A 21,978-nucleotide genomic window follows, 5' to 3' on the forward strand; every position below is an offset into this window, starting at 1 on the left:
TCGCCCCGGCAGCTCTACAGCAGCATGTGGTTTTGTGCGGATGGGCTCCTAGATTAAAACTTCATGTGTGCCTCTCAGTAGCAACCAGAGATACCACTCCCTGCTGGCTGGCATGAACAGGGTGGAGGTGGGGGTAAGAGTATTAAAAATAAAACTGTACAATTGAATGCGGTCAAAGCAGACTTGCTTGTTTTCTATCTGACGACCTACCCTGTCGTTTATTTCAAGTCCTTTCTTTCTTCAGAGAGGCAGCTTCAACTGCTTGACTGGGAGTTTTATCCCACAACCCCAACAGCTGCAGTGGACCCCACAAAACACTGCAGCTCTCTGGAAGTTAGGCAATGAAGTATGGTTGTAGTCTGAAGGCTATACATGGTGATGGTAACAAATTAACTCCAGTGGGGTCATTTTTGGAAGCATTATTGTCTACCCAAATGTTTAATGACTATGTTTAAGTAATCCAGACCTAGGCCGAACCCCACAAGCGTGTATGCACTATATTTAACCAGGTACACATCAGTGGCTTGTGCTCTGACAATGACAACAGCCTAATTTACATCCGATCTCTAACTCTTCGGCTGTATTACCCAGCTACTATCTCTATCCGAGGTCTCAAAACACGCCTGCCTGCTTTGTGTGATAAAGTGGTTCCCACATGATGTTATAGAGTTCAAACCGCATTTTCACTCACATGGCATAGGTCAAATTGTGTGAATTGCCACAGGTCTAAGTATTGTAAAGCTAACAAGTTGTATATGTTAACGTAATATTTGTAATATGTGTGATCCAGTTCGATTATGGTGCATAAATAAATGGTCAATTTCTTTTCTATTTCATATGTAAATGTGATTCCTCACTTCTAAAAAGCATATAATAACACCAAGGTTTTAATAAGGAAAGAATTAAAGTAGTAGATTCGTGTTTTCGCTGTTTATGTAATTTTCTGGGGCTAGTCCAATTTCTCTACATTCATATAGAAATACTAAACATTAAAGGATGTGTTTTGGATGTGAATCATAGACACCTGGTGCAGTACAGTAATTCAACGGTGTGCTTAAGCAATAGTTTTCATGGGCAACACCTGAGCATTGTATATACAAGCAGTATGTACAAAAACAGAATGAACGTGTTTGTCTCAGATAAAAGCAACACAGGCAAACGCAAATTACATTTCCTGGCAATAACCACGGTTCAGTGGTTAATGGGAAGTGACAGCAGTGGGAGCCAGTATGCTGAGACTACAAGCAGCCCACAGGACAGCACTGCCCTCTACCGGGCTGTCGCAGTAGCACAGCCGCCATGACCACAGAGATATATTGATTAATGACGTGATGACGAAACCCACGCCTGCTCCGGCAAGCCACGCCCACATAGATCCGCAGCGCTGTGATTGGTCAGCGGTCTGTGTTCTCGAACCTCGCGAGGACCCGCCGTTCGTTCGAAAAGCCACGTCTGCCGCCGTGGATTCGCATCGGTAATCAACCTGCTGTTTATGTCTTTTGCAATGGTATCTCAGCACATTTTGTAAGGATAGTTGTAGATCGTATTGAAGCAATAGATGGTGGAGAACAGTCCTCTGTAAGACAAAAGAAGGTCTCCGTTACATCACTTACAGCGAGATCGCGGTGTTTATGTGCGTTTAATATCGAGAGACATCGCGGCTGCTGTGGGATGCTGAGTGCTGAGTGATCAGGTCGCATCTCTCCTCATTCAGACGCGCTCAGCGATGGAAGCTGCTGCCCCGACTGAGCGACACAGATGCATTCAGGGCGTGTTTGAACACCCCGGGAGCAGTGTCTCACATTGCCCTGCAGTAAAGGTTGGTCACTTTTAGCGGTGTGTCGGAAGGGGAGGCTGGGGGAGACGGAGAGACTTTGACCAGACACTTCATTGGCGCATTCACACAAACCTGCAAGTTCTTTAAACCATCACACCAGTTCCATCACTCCTATACAGATACAGTACAAAATCACAACTCCTACACGGTATACCCTTGCAACATTACAAAGCTCTTACAGAGAGATGTTTAACTAACTACAGAGCCCCCATATCAGAGAGAGAAAGAGATGCAGCTCTAACATTGCATGTTTTGTTGTCTCCAGGATTGGCTGCCTGAAAGCACTGAGTGCCATGTCTGCACGTTTAAATCCATACCGCAGTCAGGTGACCATCTCCGTTTCCCTTTCGACCGTGGATGAGATAAAGGGATGGTTAAAAACCCTTCCTGACACTTGGAGGGTGGAGAGAACTAAAGGGAAAGGGACAGAAATTGCTGCAGAAGGTGAAGTGGCTTGCTTATTCACACTGGGCAACAGATCTTTTGTTAATTCCATTTTACAGGTTGTCATCGGCTTGTTAAACGCTGTAAACGAATGTAGACTTTCCCAAATACGGTTTTGTTTTGGTGAAGTGGGTCGAGTGAGATGATGCTAAAACATGTCAGCATTTCCATTTCGCATTTGACTCTTCTGCGCACGCAGGTCAGCCGAGGCAGGCAGAGCAGGTACGCCCTGGCCCACGGGCGGGAGCAGAACCACCTAGCTGTCCATTCATGGTTTTGTTCCTGATTGCATAGCGCCGCCGGTCCGAGTCTTATTCCTCACTGTCCCTTCAGGAGCACAGACCCTCATCTGCCGGCGTTCCCGACAATTGTGCAGATCAGCAGTAACCACAATCATGCCAGCGCTGTGGCAGACGCCCCGAGACGCACAGATGTGGGAGAACAAGAGGATGAGAAGCTTTTTGAACCTGGGAACTCGCCGCCATCTGCACCTGCTGAGGAGCCCGTGGGAAGGAGATCAGAAGGTCAGTACTCGGTAAAACAGTTGCAATGCACTACTGTTTCTGACGGCCACACAGCCACTCCAATAACTACAGCACGGCGCTCCCGCTATCCATTTGGGATTTTAATGATCGGCCCGATACTGATACCCATTTCCTTTTCTTCTGCTTCCTTCACTGTTAAAGCAACGTCCGCAAGATTCAGGCGGATGTGCCTGGACCTGGCCGACATGGTTGAGAGCAACGATGTGCTCGATGGTCCAGAGCTGGCCGCGATAAAGGCCTTCGAAAGGATCAGAGACGACCCATCCAGGCTGGCCTCGGCACTACACGTGTTTGGCCGATATGACATCATACACCAGGGGTCTGAAAGATCTCGGGGGATCCGGAGGTGATTGTGCTTCATGGTAATGTTGTAGCAAAACCAGTTTATCTAAAGTATGTAAACACAATGTAAACGTAGAGTGAGCCCATCTTGCGTCCGTTTGCCCATCTTCACGAGGGTCAGCGCTACAAACAGCACCAGCGACAGTCGCACGATGCCGCACGAATGAGGCGATGTCTTCACATACAGTTCTGGACATTGTAGGATGTTTACAAGGTTTCATATATTCAGGAAAACAGAAGGCGGTCGATGAAATGCACAAAGTAATGGTTAAACCTACTACAAAGATTGTGTTGTTTATTGAACACTCGTTTATTGTTCTTTTCTGTTCTTCAACTTGTGTTCCAGGAGGCAGAAGAGACGATGGGGGGAGAAGGGCCCGCACACAATCCCCCCCTACCCCAGGTCCTGATGATTCATTTGGCGATCGTGTTACGCAATGGCATGTCACAGTGGCCTCAGAAACAAGACTTAAAACAAATCCCTGGTCTCCCTGTACATGTTAGCTCACTACGGCATCTATAAGTTCTCACAAGTGATATATTATTATGTGTTATGTATTGAACTGTATGTATTTTATAATGCATTGTATTCTCTTGTCTGTTTAAATAACTTGCTAATGGATTAAATTGATATTTTGACACAATTTTGATCATTATAGATTGAACCGTTACTTTTGTGTCTGAAATTGCACTGTTCGGACTCAGACCCTGCCTGTACTGTGTGCGATTGTCTTTCTCGAGAAACTCACCTGTGACTGTCGTGTCAGAAGCGCAAAGCTGCAAAGAAAGTGGCATCACAAAAGATTGGCATAGGGGCATATCTGCAGGCAGGACATTTTTGATTTGGAAGTTACAGTAACGGGGTGGTACACTATGAATTGAGTATGCTTAGCTCCTGAACAATGACAGCGCTTCAATTTATATGTGGGCGTGGCTTGTCCGGAGAAGGTGTGGGTTTTTAATAACTGCAGGGACCATAGATATATATCACACAAACACAGATGAGCGGTATAAACATGTAGGCTGCAGGCATGCTCACACTGCGAATATGAACTCTAATTGACACACAGACGGGTCGCACTTTAGCTCATATGGTGTGTTCGAAAGTAAACTATCTAAGCGTTAAAATCGCTTTTGATTGAAGTCTCGAAAACATTGCATTCGACTGCGTGTTAACATTGATAACGTTTGGGGAGTGGGGTTTAGTCTCACACAAGATGGAGGACTGGAGTCAACGTGAGCGCTGAACTAGAGCGGCCGCTCGATGTCTGTGGTGTTTCCGTAGCCTCACTCTCGCGGTACTTGGTTCTTCGCTCTGCGCCATCTTTGTCCCTGTGCGCTGCAGAAGGGCACTGAGGCCGAGAGAGGAGGCACGGAGACCTGGGTGGGAAATAAGCAGACCCCGGCCTTTGCAAGAAACTAACACACAGCGAGGGACTCAACATGTTGTCGAGACTGGTGCTGGTATCGGGTGAGTAACATGCAGTCCGAGCGGGTGTAATATCAGCCCAAGTCTCTGCGCCGGGAAGCGAGGAAGAAACCGGTGCGGCGGATTGAAGGGTACAGCGCTGTCAGGCCTCGACCCCGTCAGTGTACAGCGAGTGCAGGATTGCTGTTTTCAATCACAACATATAACCCCTGCAGTGAAGCTTGCGGACAGTACGAGTCCTGTAGGGTTTACGTGTAGACTGACGGCTGCCAGGCAGTTTGCACCCTGTCCGGCTTCACTGCGCATGCGTATCGGCGGGTTATTATAGTGTTAAAATGCAGCATTCAAGAGCGTATCTTCAAACGCAGGGTTTGCTGTTTTTGTGTTATTTAAAACACTGCCAGTACAGTGTGCTGCACAGGACGTGTTTAGGTCGGTTGTGTTGCAGGAATAACCGGGTGTCATTGGTTTTCATGCTGAAGGTGATACGAGCTGAAGATGGTGTATCAATGAGAACTGGAGCCGCAAGGCCGGGTTTCCATTCACCCTGAGATATTCATTACTTTTAAATTGTCGTTTAGGTGAAGTTATTTAACATTTCCCCAGTAGAAAGTAGATAATGATATCTGAACAACAAACCCTGATGAGTGTCTAGACGGTTTGTACCTTGTTTGGAATAACTGACTGCAGGTTTTTATTCCTGTTGATATTGTGACTCAAGATCCAAAGCCAGGCAGAGCACCTCTGGTCTCAGTCAGGGGGTGTAATGCCGTGAATCCATGTTGCCTCCATATTAATATGATCTTGATCCCCAGGGTGCCACTCGAGAGCTCCTGCATATTGTAGGACAGAGTGATGCACAATCTGTCCTGCTCATTTTACCCATATATTTAATCTTCCTTTCTAGCCTCTGGGCTGAAAAGCGGTGCGCCCCTTGGTGCTGCGTAAGTAAAACCTTTTATTTTTTAAATTGGTTAATTGAATGAAGTCTGTTTTCCTGTTGTTCTGTACAGGGTCTAGATTTTTTCTTCCTCTGCCTCTTTCAAAGCATGATCTACGTGCACTAAATCATACGATGACCTTTAGAAACATCTAACAGTTTTCCACTTCAGAAATGAGTGTTGTGTAGTTGAATAAATGCTGAAACTGTGTGATGGAGGAGATGGTAGTTTATTTTGTTTGCAGTGTTGCATCTCTCCTCCAGAAAGGTCTGTGTTCCCTCTGAAAGGTCTCTGTCTTCCCTCCCTCCACAGTCTGTTGCAGGTGCCCAGGTCCTTCCACACGGCCCCCCGGTGTCTGGCCCCGGTGCCGCCCCTGCCGGAGAAAGGAGGCAAAGTGCGCCATGGCCTGGTGCCGGAGGAGTTCTTCCAGTTTCTGTACCCCAAGACCGGGGTCACAGGTCAGCAGCACCACCTGCTCTAGAAGAGTATTTTGACTCTCCAAATCTCAATGAATGAGATCTTTTGCTTCCCCATGAGATGAATGAACCTGCATGTTTGTGTCCTCTGCCCTGCAGGGCCCTACATGCTGGGCACGGGCCTCCTGCTCTACCTGCTGTCTAAGGAGGTCTACATCGTGAACCACGAGACCATCGCCGCAGCCACCATCGGTGTCGTCATCCTCTACGGCATCAAGAACTTCGGCCCCAAAGTTGCAGAATTCGCTGACAAGCTGAATGAGGTTCGTTTTGTTTTGTGACGATTGCGTGGGACCTGTGGCAGAAGGCGGTGCTGAAAGGGAGCAGGGAAATCGTTTTTTGTTAGGTTTGGTAAAACCAGTTACTCATTCTGACTCCACCCACTAGGGGGTGCTCTGTACAAGGGAGTAAGTGCAGGAACGGGGGTTCTTGTGATGATAGAAGTAGAGCGAGAGAGAACCGGTAATGGACGTGAAAGTCCTAGTAAAGAATCGCAACGAATGAAAACCCAAACCCACTCGGGAGGAAGATGGGAGTGGCTTGCTGTGTGTTTCTCACTGCTGTGGGGGGGTGACTGTGGTTGCAGGAGAAGGTGGCCAAGGCGCAGGAGGTCAAGGACCTGGCTCTCAACAGCCTGCAGCAGGCCATCGAGGAGGAGAGGAAGGAGCAGTGGAGGGCCGAGGGCCGGCAGATGCTCTTCGACGCCAAGAGGGTGAGGAGTCTGGCGGGGCTCCGCGGCTGAGACGTGCGCTGCTGTGGTCCGTCACGCGGGTCGTGTGTGTAGCGCAGATGCCCTGTAGGGTCCCCTGCAGCGGAGATTAAGACTCGGTCCTTCGGCAACACAACGGAGCTTGATTTGATTTAGATTCATACATTTTAGGAATTTAGAAATATATTGAACTCTACAAATGTACTTCATAGCAACTTCTCTGGCCTCTCAAGTGCTTCTAGTAAACTTCTGTGTCCTTTAGTTAGTCTTTTGATTGAGTAACTGAAAACATATAAACTAGTGGGTGACCTTCACTGACCCACTCTGGCCTGTTCCTCTCTCTGCATTTGTGCATATTAGAGGTCGACCGATAGTGGATTTTCAAAACCGATACCGATAACAATAATTAGGGTGGGGGTAAAAGCCGATATCCGATTAATTGGACGATTTTGTTCCCCACCTTTTTTATCGATAAAATCAATATTGCATCAAATATATATATATAGCACTCAATTTATTATTTGAGTGCTATATATTATGAACTTTATTATCAAAAGAAATTACAGTAAGAACTAAAAAATAGTATAAAATAAATATAAAATAGATCCATTCAAATAAATGAAAAATTAAGTCAAAATTCTGCAGCATTAATTCAACATTACTCTCTTTAGATAATTGCTGAAAATAAACTACAAATATGAAATGCCAGTAATAACAAATGTTGGGTACTTTACTTATTTTCAGATATAACTGCTAGCTGTAGAAAGTGTAGATGAGAGGCTCAGAGCTGTGGTCAGCGTTGGCCTGAGGGCTGAGCTGCTGCTCACCTGACTGACCCGCCGCTCACACTGGCTCAGGCACGGCGCATGTAGAAGTGCTTCCTTATTTCTCAAAAAAATGCATGTAGATGGAAACATGAAATAAACACGAGACTGCACTACGCATTATAGTACTTTTATTTATAGATTTTCACGTCACATTTACTAGTAATACAGGCAGTGGCTGCTGTTATTTTACAACCAGATTAGCAAGGAAACATTAGAAAACAATTCTGGAATAATGTAGTGCATCACAGTGTACACAAAGGATCAATGTTTGTAATCCACGCACTTGATTTACACACACAAATACAATTCAAAATAAATAATAGAAACGAACAGGTTCATATACAGAAATACGAATCTACAAATAAAAGACAAATAACTTGAATTAGAAAAGATTGAAATGTTAAAAAAAAAAATGTAATGCCCTGATTTAAATGCCCACACTGCTCTGAGTGTACAATCAAGTTATTCTTCACTACTAAACAACTTAGTGGACATAAATAATATTTACTGTACTTCCCGATCAAATCAATTATATAATCCCAGTGGAAATGGAGTTTTTAATTGGTAGAAAAAATAATCCAGTGGTTAAATGTTGCTGTCTGAAAGCTCTAAAATATTTGCGGAATATCAGTGCTAATTAGCTATTTTTAATACTGCCACATTTGTAAACAAAGTACCTTCCTTTTGTGTTTGTTTTCAATGTTTGACAACTCGTATGCGCACCTCTTCTCTCAGCCGAAGTTGTTAAGCGAGCATCAGAGTCTGCGTGCTGAGCCAAGTCATGGCCATTATCGGCGTTCATTTTTGCCGTTTCAAAAAGCTGTTATCGGCCCCGATTAATCGGTCCACCTCTAGTGCATAAATCTCCACAATGGTAAATGACATAAACATCAGATCAATCCTCATCATCCCTTACATCCTCAAACTCGATTTGTATTTCAGAGATCAAAAATCATAAAAATAAACTCGTATGTTTTCCCAAAAAGTGATATTTATTAGTTGAGAACTCTTACTCTGATTTATAGCTGAACTTCAATAGAACACGAGGGAAAGAATCTAGAACAAATGGAATAAAAATTAGAATGTTATGGACACAAACGGAACGTGCCCATAGCATTCAAATAATTTTTTTGTTGCAAAATTTCTAAGTCACACTTTACAAGCCTCTGTGATCGTGCAAAACAGCAATCGAAGTAAATGAGCCTCAGAACACAGCAGGACCGAATTCTCATCTATGACACAGACACAATAATTTACATACATGAAATAATAAACTTACTTTATTCCCGTCCTACACCAATAAAAGATCGTCCTGAGATGCAGCTTTCTGCCTCCAATGCCCTGCTGTCATTTTCGAAAGTCTGAACAATCCTTGGCGGATTTTCGCATCTGACGGACACGTGGGGCAGGCTGCAGTCTCAGACGGGAAGCAGTTTGATTCGCTCCTGTGTTGACGCTGTCGTGCGTCTCTCCCCCAGAACAACGTGGCGATGCTGCTGGAGACCAACTACAGGGAGCGGCTGCACATGGTCACCAACGAGGTGAAGAAGCGCCTGGACTACCAGGTGGCCATGCAGCACCTGCAGCGGCGCCTGGCGCAGGAGCACATGGTCAGCTGGGTGGAGAAGAGCGTGGTCAAGAGCATCACCCCCCAGCAGGTACGGAGCCCCCTGTTCCCACACCAGTTGGCACTTAATCTGTATACACCGATTTAATCAGTCTCCTGTTATGGGCTGTGCATCATTCAATGGCCAGGATGTGTTCTCAATTACTTATTTGAACCTTAATTACATTATTTCTGAAATCGGAACCTTTTCATTGTTTTAACTAGAGGTTTTGTTAAGTATAGAATTGTATAAAGAACTTATTAAATAAACTTTTCTTACCGTCAAATCTAAGCAGATTATTACTTAAATTCAGGGTCCAATTAAGTAATTAAGAGCTCAGTTGGAACCTAATGCAGCAGGGCAGGGCTCCTCCAGGGCCAGGGCTCAGAACTGTCCTATAGGATCGTCACTCATGTTTGTGATCTCGGAAAAGGAAAACGCAGCATCGGTGTGATTTGTTCTCGTGTGTTTCGCAGGAGAAGGAGAGCATCGCCAAGTGCATCACAGACCTCAAAGTGCTGGCCAAGAACATGCAGGCCAGAGCCGCTGTCTGATGAAGCGCCTCGCTGTGGCCCCAGATGTCCCCCACCGTCAGACACCCCCCCGCCCCGCTTGTGTGTCTGCGCCGATATCCGTGTTTCATTATAAATAAACTATTTCCTCTTATCGGCTGTTTTATTTCTCATCATGTTATATATAGAGAGAGGAATCTGCGTTTTATTTTCTTCACAGAACAAACTGCAGCGCGGACTGGAGCAGATTCATCCGTCTGGCGAACTTCCTGACACAGTGTTCATATTTCATAATTTCGGCCAGTCTTAATTAAACACATTGGCTCGGAACATCGTTGATAATTGCAGGACTGTGAACTCTGTGTTGGCAATACGAAGGAGGAAATGGTTCCCAGTCTGTCATATGTACGAAGGCTGTGTATTTTGCCATTAAATATGACATAATATTGGATTTACTGGTATGTGTTTCTTGCCACTTCCTGCAAGGCATTGTGGGTGATAGTGTGAACAGTTGGGATCAACAGGGTGCTGGCCTTCACTGCTGGGATGTTTCTTGTTTGGAAACCACACACGGAGAGACTAATGTTGAACAGAATTAGATATTAAGAACATAAGAAAGTGTCCAATCGAGGGGAGCCCATTCACCCCATCGCGCTCGTCTGGTGTCCATTAATAACTAAGTGATCAAGGATCCTATCCAGTCTGTTTTTCAATGATCCCAAATTGTCTCTTCAGCCACATCGCTGGGGAGTTTGTTCAGATTGTGACGCCTCTCTGTGTGAAGAAGTGTCTCCTGTTTTCTGTCTTGAATGCCTTGAAGCCCAATTTCCATTTGTGTCCCTGGGTGCGTGTGTCCCTGCTGATCTGGAAAAGCTCCTCTGGTTTGGCGTGGTCGATGCCTTTCATGATTTTGAAGACTTGAATCAAGTCCCCACGTAGTCTCTGTTCCAGGGATCACAGGATTGTCTCTTCAGTGAGCTGGAGATGAGCTGCAGGTCCTCCCTAAAATGCATATATTATAACTAAATATTTATCTCCTCTAGGACCTTATATTGTGTTCACTATAATGTGTAGTTGAGTCTTATATGGTCATATTACCCTTGACACATGTGTCTATGCATTAAGCATTGTAAGTTAGTGATTGTTAAATCGCGTAATAATATTCTACTTATTGAGCTATAAATCAATGTGACATGCCATATTTCATAACAGCGTTTTGAGTTCAGAGGGCTTTGTGGAAAATGCGTTGACAATCTGGGAACCTTTGAACGCAGTTTATCAGACACACCCTGCCTCCAGTTTCCAGTGGAGCTAGGTATCCATGGTGCTTTTATTAAAGTGGAGTATTTTAAGCACCATCCTCCTTTGGGATAGGACTGTTTTTTTATTTTTTTCCACTCCAGGAAGTGGACTTTAACCCTACTTTTTATGTCTTTCGCTGCGGTGTTTTCCTGTGAGAGGAATGAGAGGTGATGGCCGGAATATGTTCTCAAGCAGGAGGACTCATCTGAGAACGACGCAGTGAATCTGAAAGGAGAGTTACAAGCCACATCGGGGAAACAAAAGGTAATTGTGTCTGGTTGACAAAGGGACGGTTTCACCTGTAAAATTAGGGATTCAGGTGGGCATTTTCAAGTCATTGTTCAATAGGGAAATCGGTCTAAAGTGTCATGTTTGGTAGAAGTATGTCTTGTGTGGATTTATTGATTTGGTTGTGAATAGAAGTTGTGTATACATTTAAATAGCTTGAATGTAAATGTAAGTCTTTATAAGATCTGACAAGCTTGTGAAATAGGCTTGTGAGTTTCCAGAGTAAACAACCAGCAAAGCAAACCGAGTATCCAATTAAGATTAATTGCACAAAACCTATAAAGTGAATTCAATTAGTGTAAGTGGTTCAATCAGAAATTGAGCATCTGAGTGTATATATACACAGACATACTCCAGTTTTGTTATTAATATGAATTACATTGTTAAGCAACACGAAGCGCAAAGCTCATTTAATGTGTAACTGATTGTTGGTTCTAATCAGAATAGCCAGCTCCTTTCTCCGCGGATAATGAAGCAAGTTAATGTAGAGGGTACAGCCAGCATTCCCAGACGCCAGGACAAACGTTTTTGCTTGCTTTACATCGGCCTTAATGTAAGCTTCGGGGATACACTGTGACACAGAGAGTGGGGCAACTCAGAGAAGCAACCACGACACGTTGAGCGCCTTTAATTAGAAATGTGTCAGAAGGTGCATCCAGATCATATAAACCGATCTTTACATTTCTCTCATGTCAGTACAGACGTCACTGGTACTTCACCACCTGGATGACTGCTGAGACTCCCCTGGTGGGGTCCAATGATGATAAGATAGGAAAGATGTCAAGAGGCCAGCATTTTGATAACTGTGATGTCTCACACTTTTAATTAACTGTAATCAGTTTCTGTGTTGTTATGTGTGTGATTATTACAAGTAAATCGAAATGAATCATTAACTGACTGATGAGAGAGGTGGGATGAGTAAAGGTCTCTTCTCTTGTTTGGTTTCCACATGATGGCCTCCTCTCCAGACTAAGACATTAACAGAAGAAGCTATAGTTTCTTTTTTATTTGTTACAGTTTGTTTTTAGCACACGTGTGGAGTAAAATACAAGACTGTGATCTAGTGGGACTTATTGTACACTGGGATGTGTTGAAGTCTGCTAAACAGAGAAAGCCTCACACTTTCAAGACACTTCCTGGAAAAGCAGCAACTCCAGGTGAGAATTCGTCACAAAAAATAAATATTAATTATGATTTAAAAAGGAATAAATACCTGGGGGAATATAATCTGTTCTTGCATGTTCCAGATAGCGAAGAGATTGATTAATTTATTACCTCAAAACATATTTACTTTGGCTGAAGAAAACTCTAGGGCCCATTATAAATATTTGGTTAGCTTTATTGTGAAACCTGTGGTAAAATATATGAACGTGGATTTATTGTACGTAGATTTGAATTTGGCGTCCAATTAAACAAATATAACCAATTCACTCCTGAACACAGGTTTTAAATAACATTGAAGATATGTTTTAATGAACAACAATTATGAGCATCCCCCTTTTAATCGTGTAATCTAATCTAAGACATTAATTAAGAGGGGGACTAACACAAAGATCAAAGGATTGAACAGTAACTTTAGGAAGAAAGAAGACAAAATAAGTAACACCAAAGAGGAGTCTGGAAAAGAAGGGCTTGGACACTTTATGCATTTTGTTCAGGAGAGAGTATGTCAGGTGATTGTCTCATGTTACACAATCAGTGCATAGGACTATAAAGCGTGTGTTTGTGTGAGGCAGGGCAGGGAAGTCAGCCTACGTGGATAACCGGTAATGTAGACAAAAGAGATGAAAAGGGTGTGGGGATATAGGGGGCTTTTATAAGGGAACAACCCCAACCCCGTGTGGAACGTGTGCTGATTGCGTTTTGTCCTTCCTCCGATTGATGCCTTGATAACGCTTTGCCTGCGTCCCAGGTCTGCGTTGCTGATCTTCCAGGATGTACAAAGGCAACAATATGTACGACCCTGGGGACTACAGAGGGCCCTTATATGATAAGTAAGTGCAGGGTAAAGTCTCCGTACCTGGGTGGTTCTGTGGTGCAGCAGGGTGTGTTTAGACATAAGGAACTATGAAATCATCACTGACATCATCAGACTGAGCCAAAGACACCATTAACTTACTTTAAAGTAGTTCTCTTTAAGATGATCCCCCCCCAACTCTCTTTAGAAGAGACTTCCAGGTCAACTGATTGGTTACAAATAAAGAGATGTGTGCATCCAAAGTCCAAGAGCAGCTTTCTTATGAGGTTCCTTTAATGGGTAACCAAGACATGTTACCGGAGTGAGACTGCTGGATAGTTTCGGTGGCATACAAATCCTGACATCTGATGAGGGGACTTTGTATACTTGGGGCTGGCGTCCAGGGAAAACTCTGACAACAGTGCGTAGTCATGGCCGTGTTCAGTGTGTGTGCAGCTGTCGGTGGTGATGTGTTGTGTCAGTGCCTGGGAGGCTGTAAACAGGTAGTGTCTGTGTTTCAGTGGGTTCCCCCAAAGAGAGCCGGACTCGGCCAGGTCCAGCATCTCCCGCCCCAGCGCCAAGGCCATATACAGTGAGTCCTGTGCTTACAGACTATTTCAATGAATCTTTTATTTTATTTTTTTATTTTGCTGGATGTATCTCAATTGTTGCATCCTTCACTTTCCTTCACAGACCAGAGGAAGGAGTATGCAGAGTCCATGAACAGGCAACCAGACAACCTCCAGTACCGAGTGGAGGTAGGCTTGTGTGCCAGACCCGCTGTTTCAATCCCAACTGGAGAAACGTCTTCCCACATTCGCTATCGGTGCCGTGTGACGTGTCTACACGTGTAACCCGCTCTGCATCTCGTCCCTCAGCACCTGTTCACCTGCGAGCTGGACGGCAAGGACGTGTGCACCGTGGACGACTGCATCTCGCGCCTCAAGCTGCTGGACGCCAAGGGCCGCGTGTGGGGCCAGGACATGATTCTGGAGGTGCGGGACGGGCGGCTGCAGCTTACCGACATCGAGACCAAGGTAACAAGGGATGGGTGTCGCAAACCTGCTGTGTCGGTACCTCGTGGGGCATGTGTCCCACCACCTGCTCATTTGAAGATGGGCTCAGAATCCTGCTTCCCTTCATCTCGTCCTCCTCTCCATCTCTCCCGGCTGCAGGAGGAGCTGGAGTCCTTTCCCCTGGGCAGCATTGCGGACTCCAAGGCGGTGCTGCACAGCTGCGTGTACGACTCCATCCTCACTGTGACGGTGCAGGAGCGCAGCAAGAGGAAGGCCAGCGTGTTCCTGTTCCAGTGCGAGGACGTGGGGGTGAGCACTTGTGCTTTGTGCTCTGTGCTCGGTTTTATGCCTGGGATTTTCTCTGCGATAAGCAATCTGAATACTTTTAAAGATCATCGGTAACAACCCATCTCTGCGGTATTGTCCGATGACTATAATATCTAGTCTCTGCAACTGAAGCACGTTCTACAGGCTGTCTGTATGTCTGTAATGCTTTTATTGCGTTTTATTCGTCATCCACTGTTATCACATCAATTTCTTATGACGTGCTGTAGATGTAGCCCAATTATAATATGCTGCCCTTATCACGTGACGAGGCGGCTCACGTTGACGTCATTGTACAGTGAAGACGCCTCGGTCTCCTCACACTGTGTGTCTCGCAGGCAGAGCACGTCCAGGCGGATATGGAGAAGGTCGTCCATCACCGGAGAGAGGACTCTGGGGACCAGGGCAACATCAGGTGAGGGGGAGGATGGCCAGGTGGTCATGATGGAACCCTGGAGGCCAAAAAACGTCTCTGTACTAAACATAACGGAGTTCCGAGGAAAACGATCTGTAAACAAAGACTGACAGCTCTGATACGTCAACCTCAGTGTGTTTTCAGTGCTCTGGGGCTCCAATTTCTACCCGTTTCTGATATTAGGGGTGAAAAGGGTGCATATCTAGCTTCACCACCCCCTCCCCCCATGAATTGTTAATTTAATAATTGTCTGGAGGAAAATTAGGAGGAGATCAAATAAAAAAACCTTCTGAGGTCCCCATGTCCCTCAAGACAGAAAACAGGAGACACTTATTCACACAGAGAGGCGTCACAATCTGAACAAACTCCTCAGCGATGTGGCTGAAGAGACAATTTGGGAACATTCAAAAACAGACTGGATAGGATCCTTGGATCACTTAGTTATTAATGGACACCAAATGAGCACGATGGGGCGAATGGGCTCCTCTTGATTGGGCACTTTCTTATGTTCTTCCACATGTACTGTTACATCACCAGACTGCACTGTATGTGAAAGGCTTGTAATGGGTTTGTTGTCATCTTCCTCAGGAACAATCTGGAGAACCTCATCGGCCAGAAGACCCCCGGACAGCAACGCAACAAGGCGCCGCCTCCCCTCCTTCCACCCGGGGACCGATGGTCCGAGCCCCCGGAGTGGAACAGTCCTGATTACGGTGAGTGAGTGGGAATGGAGGACGCTGTGTGACTCGGGGAATAATGCCAGGGAAAGCACTTCCTTTGGGCCCATCTTTGACATCTGGTTGTTAGTGGCTGAATGATTCCTCTTCCTGGAGCCCTTCTGGGGTGTATAATGATAAAATCTCAGTAAAGTGAGGTAGTACACAGTAAAATCATAGTGAAAAGTGTAAGAGCCCAGTAAACTGGTATAAGACTGAGGTCACACATGGGGGAAATGCAAAAGGCAGTATAATTTCAGCATCTGAGGTGTGATTTAAAACCTGTGCTTGGTAAATAACACACGACAGTTTGTACAGAGCCTTGTGGGAACAAATACAGAATGAAATGGTAGAATAATGGAGAGAGAAGAGAAGAGGGGTGCGTGCGAATGTGAGGGTCTCAGGGTCAACTCTCTCCCCGTGTCTTGTGCCTCAGAGGACGACCAGTTCACTCCCAGAGACGAGCCCCCGTACCTGGAGGAGGAGCCCCTGGACATGCAGAGCTCAGAGATTGAAAGGAACGTGGTCAGTACACACACATGCATGCACTCACACACGTACACACACGCAGACACACACACACACACACTGCACACACACGCACACACTGCACACACACACACACACACACAGACACACACACACACACTGCACACACACACACACACACGCAGACACACACACACGAACACACGCACACACGCACACACAACACACATGCACGCATGCACACATAACACAATGTAATTGACTTGCTTTCTGGAAGAACGATGCTGAAGTGGTTGTCCGTCTGTCGGTGTGTTTGTAGGATATCCTGAACCACGTGCTGAATGATGTGGAGATGTTCATGGGCATTGTGGCGGCAGTTGTGGCCGCAATCCCTGCAGGGTATGACAAGAAGAAGAAGAAGAGCAAGAAGAATAAAAACCAAGAGCCTGGTAACACAAAACTCAAATTCACTGCTGTGGAAGAAGTTATTTTAAGATAAGGCCAGCTGAGGTCTGCTTATCTGAACAGTGCTTTACTAGTCTAGTTTCAAAGCACTTTTGGTTCTTATGTTTGTAAAATGATAACGATCCGGGCTCCATTGCGGAAACCTTTTGTGTGGCGATCGCAAACAAGAGGAGCTTTTAAAAATAGCAGTGGGAACAAGTATTGTGTGTGTGAGACGAGTCCCGCCTTGGTATCGGACTGGCCTGAACGCCGTGCCTGAGAGAGACGCGGCTAAGTCTGTGTGTGTCTTTGTATTTCGGCAGGAATCGACGGATTGCCTCCCCTGGAAGAGTTTGTGGCGTGTTTGCAGAAAATCAAATATGGATTCAATCTCTTGGTAGAGTGGTCTTCATTTCTATATCATCCTCCGCCTCAATCTGCTGCTCTTAGCTGTGTAGGGGAAATGTGGTCAAGCTTGTGCTGGATTGAACCCAGATGTCAATCTTTTATGAAGTTTTCTAGTTCCTGAAACACGATATCATGGAAGGAAACGTATTACACTAGTAATGCACCAGAACGATAACAAAATAATGAATCCCATGATAACAAATTGAGGGCCTCAGGCTTTTGGTGTGCAATACGTTGTGCCCCAGTCTGTCTGTGTCCCGCAGTCTCTAATCGAAACCTGCTCTCTTGCCCCCGCAGGGAAAACTCAACGGCCAGATCCACAACCCGAGTGCAGAAGACTTTGTCCACATCCTCTTCTCTGCCTTGAGCTTTGTGAGTTTAATTCCTCTCATGTTCTTTTCTCATATTCTTTTGAGGAAAACTGTGGCATTTCTTGGCTATCTAGTATGTTTTTTTATGAGCTCTTGGTTATTACTTGCACAAAAAGAGTGGCCTGCAAATCCCAACACGTCTTCTCTGCCTTAGAGCTGCTCTTAACCTTTAAGCCGGTGGAGCTGTGCGGCCGTGTGGCCAGAGGGGCTGAATTTACCCTTTTGGGAAAACAAACATCGACGCTCTCAGAATCAAAACCAAGGATTTAAACTGCCCGATACCAGTGCAGCAAGATGAAAGATGTGACCATTTCCAGCTGCTGTTTTTGTATTAGGAAGGAATTACCCATTAACAGTCCTACAACTTTGAGAAATGTCACATCTATGTACGAACGCTAACCGCAGGATATTGGGTTTAAACAACACAAGATTTCAATTCAGAAAGGTGGTAGAGTTCGCTATTCCTGAAGCAGACAGGCCAGGAGTCAGCCGTTGCAAAGAAGGATGAAATTTGGGGTTTCACTGGCCTTGATGGCAATTAGACATCAGACTGGGAGGATGTCACACATTAAAGCAATCACCTAACCGGTTATTGTGTCCCTCTTGCCCCACCCAGCTGGTGACTCACTGTCCCCGCGCTGACCTCCCCCCCTCCATCCTCATCCCCCTGCTGACCCCCCAAGCCATCCAGCTGCTGAGCCGGGTGGTCTCTGCTGAAGAGGAGCAGCTGTGGCGGTCCCATGGCGAGGCCTGGAACGTGCCCAGGTGCGCAAAGTGGTTCGGACCTGTGTTGTCGGCACTGGCGCGTTTCAATGAGTGGCAAGATTAGCCATGTCAGGAACAGGGCTGGACAATCTCACATGGAGCGACGGAATGGGCCAGAGCTTGGGCCCAGACCACTTCAAAACTGTGCCCAACCTGAACGGAAAATGACACTGTTTTGTTCTGTGGGCCGTATCTGTCTTCCTATTGGTTCCCTGAACATACACTGAAGCACGATTCATTATTATTATTATTATTTTCATTTACTGCCATACATAGACCTTTGCTTCTTCAGTTTATACAAGTGCCCGTCCTGACAGCAGAGGCACGGTCACTGAAGACCCCACAGCCCCTCGCTATGACCCCGTGCACCTCTGAGATGCAGCTAGTTTATAGTGAAAGACTCCTGTTGCTTATCCTTCAGAGCTCAGTGGCCGAATGCCGACGCCATCCCCCCATATGTCCCTGTGTTCTCGGATGGCTGGCAGCCGCCCTCGCCCACCATGATGCCCCAGGTCAACCGTGCCAGCATGAGACGAGAAGGTCGTGGTGACAACCTAGAGAGGGACCAACCCTACCCCCCCGAGCAGGTACCCAGTGCCAAGATGATGAGGACCAAAAATCGGAAGATGTTTCGATCGCATTTGTTACGATGAGCCAGTTTTATACTTTTATTGCCGATTTGGAAAACATATCTAGCTGGGAACTGTGCAGTCTTCTGTTCTGTATTAATATATATATATATATATATATTTCTCCATGCAGAACTCTGGCCCCTGGTCCTATCCACCGACACGGTAGGTTATGAAGCATGGGATGAAACAATGTGTCACTGTTTATTGCACCTGGGAGTAACTGTGGCCTATTTGATGTCGAAACCTGTTTTATTGTCCAATGCTGGGGTGTGTGTTTGTTTGTCGTCTGGGGTGGAAGCCTTTGTCGGGGAGGTTTGCACTGGGTTGCATTTAACCCCCTGTGGTGAACATGTATGTGTGTCGCAGCTCCAACGAGACGCCCCACTACATGCGTGTGATGTACGACTTCAATGCCAGGAACACCCAGGAGCTGAGCGCAATGAAGGCAGACATAGTGCAGGTGAGCTGCAGTTATTATACATGAGAACATGCAGAGAAAATTATTATCATTATTATTATTACACAATCACAATATCATGGGAAAGCTTGCTTGTGTGTGTGTGAGAGAGAGAGATAGTGTAGCAAAACTAATTTCCCCACAGTGGAAAAGTAGTAGTTCCCTAGTTCCCTAGTTTTTTTGTGGGTGGAGCTTTTCAATAAGATGAAGTCCTGGCAGGGACAGTGTACTTCTGTCATTTATCCCCAGAGACATTGTGTTACTGTTAAACCCTCCCTTCTCTGTCCCTCTGTGTGTGCAGGTCTTGGACGACTCCCGACAGTGGTGGCTCGTGCGCAATATCCGCGAGCAAGAGGGCTACATCCCGCACAACGTGCTGGAGTCACTGGAGGCGGATGATACGCAGAGCGACTACCAGGTGTGTTGCAACACACCCTCGCCAGAGTTCACTGTGCTACACGTTACTGAACGGCCAAAGGTGACAATATAAACCCTCAGGAATGTGGATCTGGGAACAGGAGAGTGGCCCCTCCCTGCCTCCCAGAAAAAGAAAAACAACACAGAACAGAACAGGAATTAGGGTCTCTTTGCTTGCACGCTCCAGTGACGCTGTATTAATAAAAGCACCACTGTGGCATGCATGTGCCTGTTCCCCTTTCAGAGAGGTTGGGCTCTCGCAGGTGGGTCTGGACTTTAACTACCTTGAGCTCAACCTCTTTTTTGTTTTGTTTTCTTCACCTGGCAGGAATTGCTGAGTCCCCCCACCCTGAATAAGAAGTCCAAGCCCGAGGAGGTGAAAGCCTGGCTGGAGTACAAAGGCTTTTCCAAAATGTAAGACCCTTCACCAGACCCTTATCCCTGCCCAATCACTGTTACGTCTGACCACTGGTTCTGTCTGCACCTGAATTCACTGAGTCTCTCTCTCTCTCTCTCTCTCTCTCTCTCTCTCTCTCTCTCTCTCTCTCTAGCACGGTGCGCTGCCTGGGCGTGCTCAGCGGCTCCCTGCTCCTGGGCATGACACGCGATGAGCTGAAGACCGTCTGTCCAGAAGAGGGCGGCCGAGTCTTCTTCCAGCTGCAGTCTGTGAAGTCGTCGCTGGCTGTGAGTTGTATAAACGCCTCCGCAACGCTTCAGAGGTTTCTTTTGGAGACGTTCCAAGCTAGCCCTCTTTTGCTTGGGTTTGGCAGAGCTGCTGTAATTGCCTGCTGTGAATCACAAGGGCTTTAGAAAGGAAAACAAAGCGTGATTTCATGAATGTCATGAGTTTCAATTCAATTTATAAAGAAAACAAGAAGATGCAAGTCCTCTCAGAACAAGCATTCCTTATCAAAATAAAGTGCAGGGGACCTTTCAGTGTTTCACTCCGCACCCTTTTCTGCTTGACAGCTTGCAAGTGAGAGCGGACACGACAGCTACTACAGCCGGTAAGGTGGAGGAGACGAACGTGTGCAAGCCTGGAAGATCACAGCCCTTCACTCGGACTGACATGGAGAAGACACCATGTCCAACAAGGAACAGGAAGGAAACAGAACCAAAACATTCCAGAACATGCATATAAATCCATCCGTCCTTTGTCTCAGTATTCCAGCATTCCCCACCAGCCAAAATTACACGACGGCAATGAAGAGCACAGTCCTGAAGATATTCTTACTTGTTAAAAAAGTTTATTAATCAATTTCCTATTAAATTACTGCGAGTCATTTTTAATCAGTGTATTTGAGTGAGATATGCCGATACTTTTTTGATCAGATGCTGTTGTATATAAGCAACATAGATGTGAGTGTTCTAGATGTAAACAGTTTAGAAACATTTCTTAGTGCAATAAACCAGGACTGAAGTCTCATCTTGTATACAGTAGGAAGTACAGTTATTATATAAACTAAATGTAAACTACATTATATATTTTTTGAATCATACTAAATTTGTATTTAATACTAGTTTTAAAAAATATAAATTTTCGGTAAAGCAATGAGATCGAGCATTTAAAATAATCGTGCCATTCTTATGCTCTCAGGTTTCTGCAATCATGAATGAAGTTGCCAACCGCATGTATATTCTATTTATATGACACAATATCAACTCACACAATATCAAAAATAAATAGCATGTGTGCACCATTTCTGAAGGATCCCACAGCCATGCATCTCAACTGAAAAGCTCCTCAATGTAAAGGTTTTACTCTTTTTTTTTGTGTATAGTTAAATAAATAAAGTCCTCAAAACACTTTGGCTGTTAGTCTTTATTACCCTAAATGTAAACTGAATAAATGTATTCAGACCTCTGTAACTAAATCAGAGACCTAGATCAGATTTAGGAAGACCGTAACAAAGACCATTATATTTGCACAAATCAATGACAGGATCCAAAAGAAAACAAGCGGAGAGTGACCGGGTTACTCCTTTATTCCTTTTTTTAATCGCCACTTTGCCATCTTGTTATTCCCAGGGGTTTTGATAAAACTCTTTGACTTCATGAAAGCAGCGATCATGTCTAAAAACCCACCCCTGCAACTCGTCCCTGATGGGATCCTGTTTCCAGCTCAGACCCAACTGCACAACAAACTGCCAAAAGCATTTGAAGGTGATTTCAGCGGGAAGCTAAGAAGTGCTTGATTAGTTGTATGAAGCCAATTACAGGAGGTGTAAAAAAGGGGAGTCCTTAAGCAGTACATCAGAAACCTTTATACATGTATACACAAAATAAAATACTTTATTTAATTTAATTT

General features: G+C 45.4%; 2 protein-coding genes across 4 annotated transcripts; both read left to right on the top strand.

The window, feature by feature from the left end:
• Positions 1-4,481: 4,481 nt before the first annotated feature.
• Positions 4,482-9,823, top strand: atp5pb (ATP synthase peripheral stalk-membrane subunit b). Its single transcript, XM_066703388.1, has 7 exons — positions 4,482-4,639; positions 5,505-5,541; positions 5,851-5,996; positions 6,114-6,277; positions 6,601-6,726; positions 9,029-9,208; positions 9,634-9,823. The coding sequence occupies exons 1-7, from the start codon at positions 4,612-4,614 to the stop codon at positions 9,709-9,711; spliced, it is 759 nt and encodes a 252-aa protein (XP_066559485.1). The 5' UTR covers positions 4,482-4,611; the 3' UTR covers positions 9,712-9,823.
• Positions 9,824-11,027: 1,204 nt separating this feature from the next.
• On the top strand, positions 11,028-21,477 carry LOC136749264 (epidermal growth factor receptor kinase substrate 8-like protein 3). Of its 3 annotated transcripts, none has more exons than XM_066703392.1 (21): positions 11,028-11,235; positions 12,256-12,416; positions 13,172-13,253; positions 13,738-13,808; positions 13,910-13,974; positions 14,095-14,253; positions 14,392-14,541; positions 14,895-14,971; positions 15,560-15,684; positions 16,124-16,212; positions 16,496-16,625; positions 16,944-17,017; positions 17,326-17,400; positions 18,016-18,164; positions 18,586-18,751; positions 18,927-18,958; positions 19,163-19,256; positions 19,555-19,671; positions 19,999-20,084; positions 20,222-20,354; positions 20,640-21,477. In XM_066703392.1, exons 3-21 carry the CDS (start codon positions 13,195-13,197, stop codon positions 20,679-20,681), a joined length of 1,893 nt encoding a protein of 630 aa, XP_066559489.1. In that variant the 5' UTR covers positions 11,028-11,235; positions 12,256-12,416; positions 13,172-13,194; the 3' UTR covers positions 20,682-21,477. The 3 variants fall into 3 exon arrangements, with proteins under 3 accessions (XP_066559489.1, XP_066559486.1, XP_066559488.1); XM_066703389.1 differs by having other exon boundaries at positions 12,277-12,416; XM_066703391.1 differs by having other exon boundaries at positions 12,288-12,416.
• The last annotated feature ends 501 nt before the right edge of the window (positions 21,478-21,978 follow it).

This window comes from Amia ocellicauda, chromosome 5 (assembly GCF_036373705.1).
Source record: "Amia ocellicauda isolate fAmiCal2 chromosome 5, fAmiCal2.hap1, whole genome shotgun sequence".
Taxonomy (NCBI): Eukaryota; Metazoa; Chordata; class Actinopteri; order Amiiformes; family Amiidae; genus Amia; species Amia ocellicauda.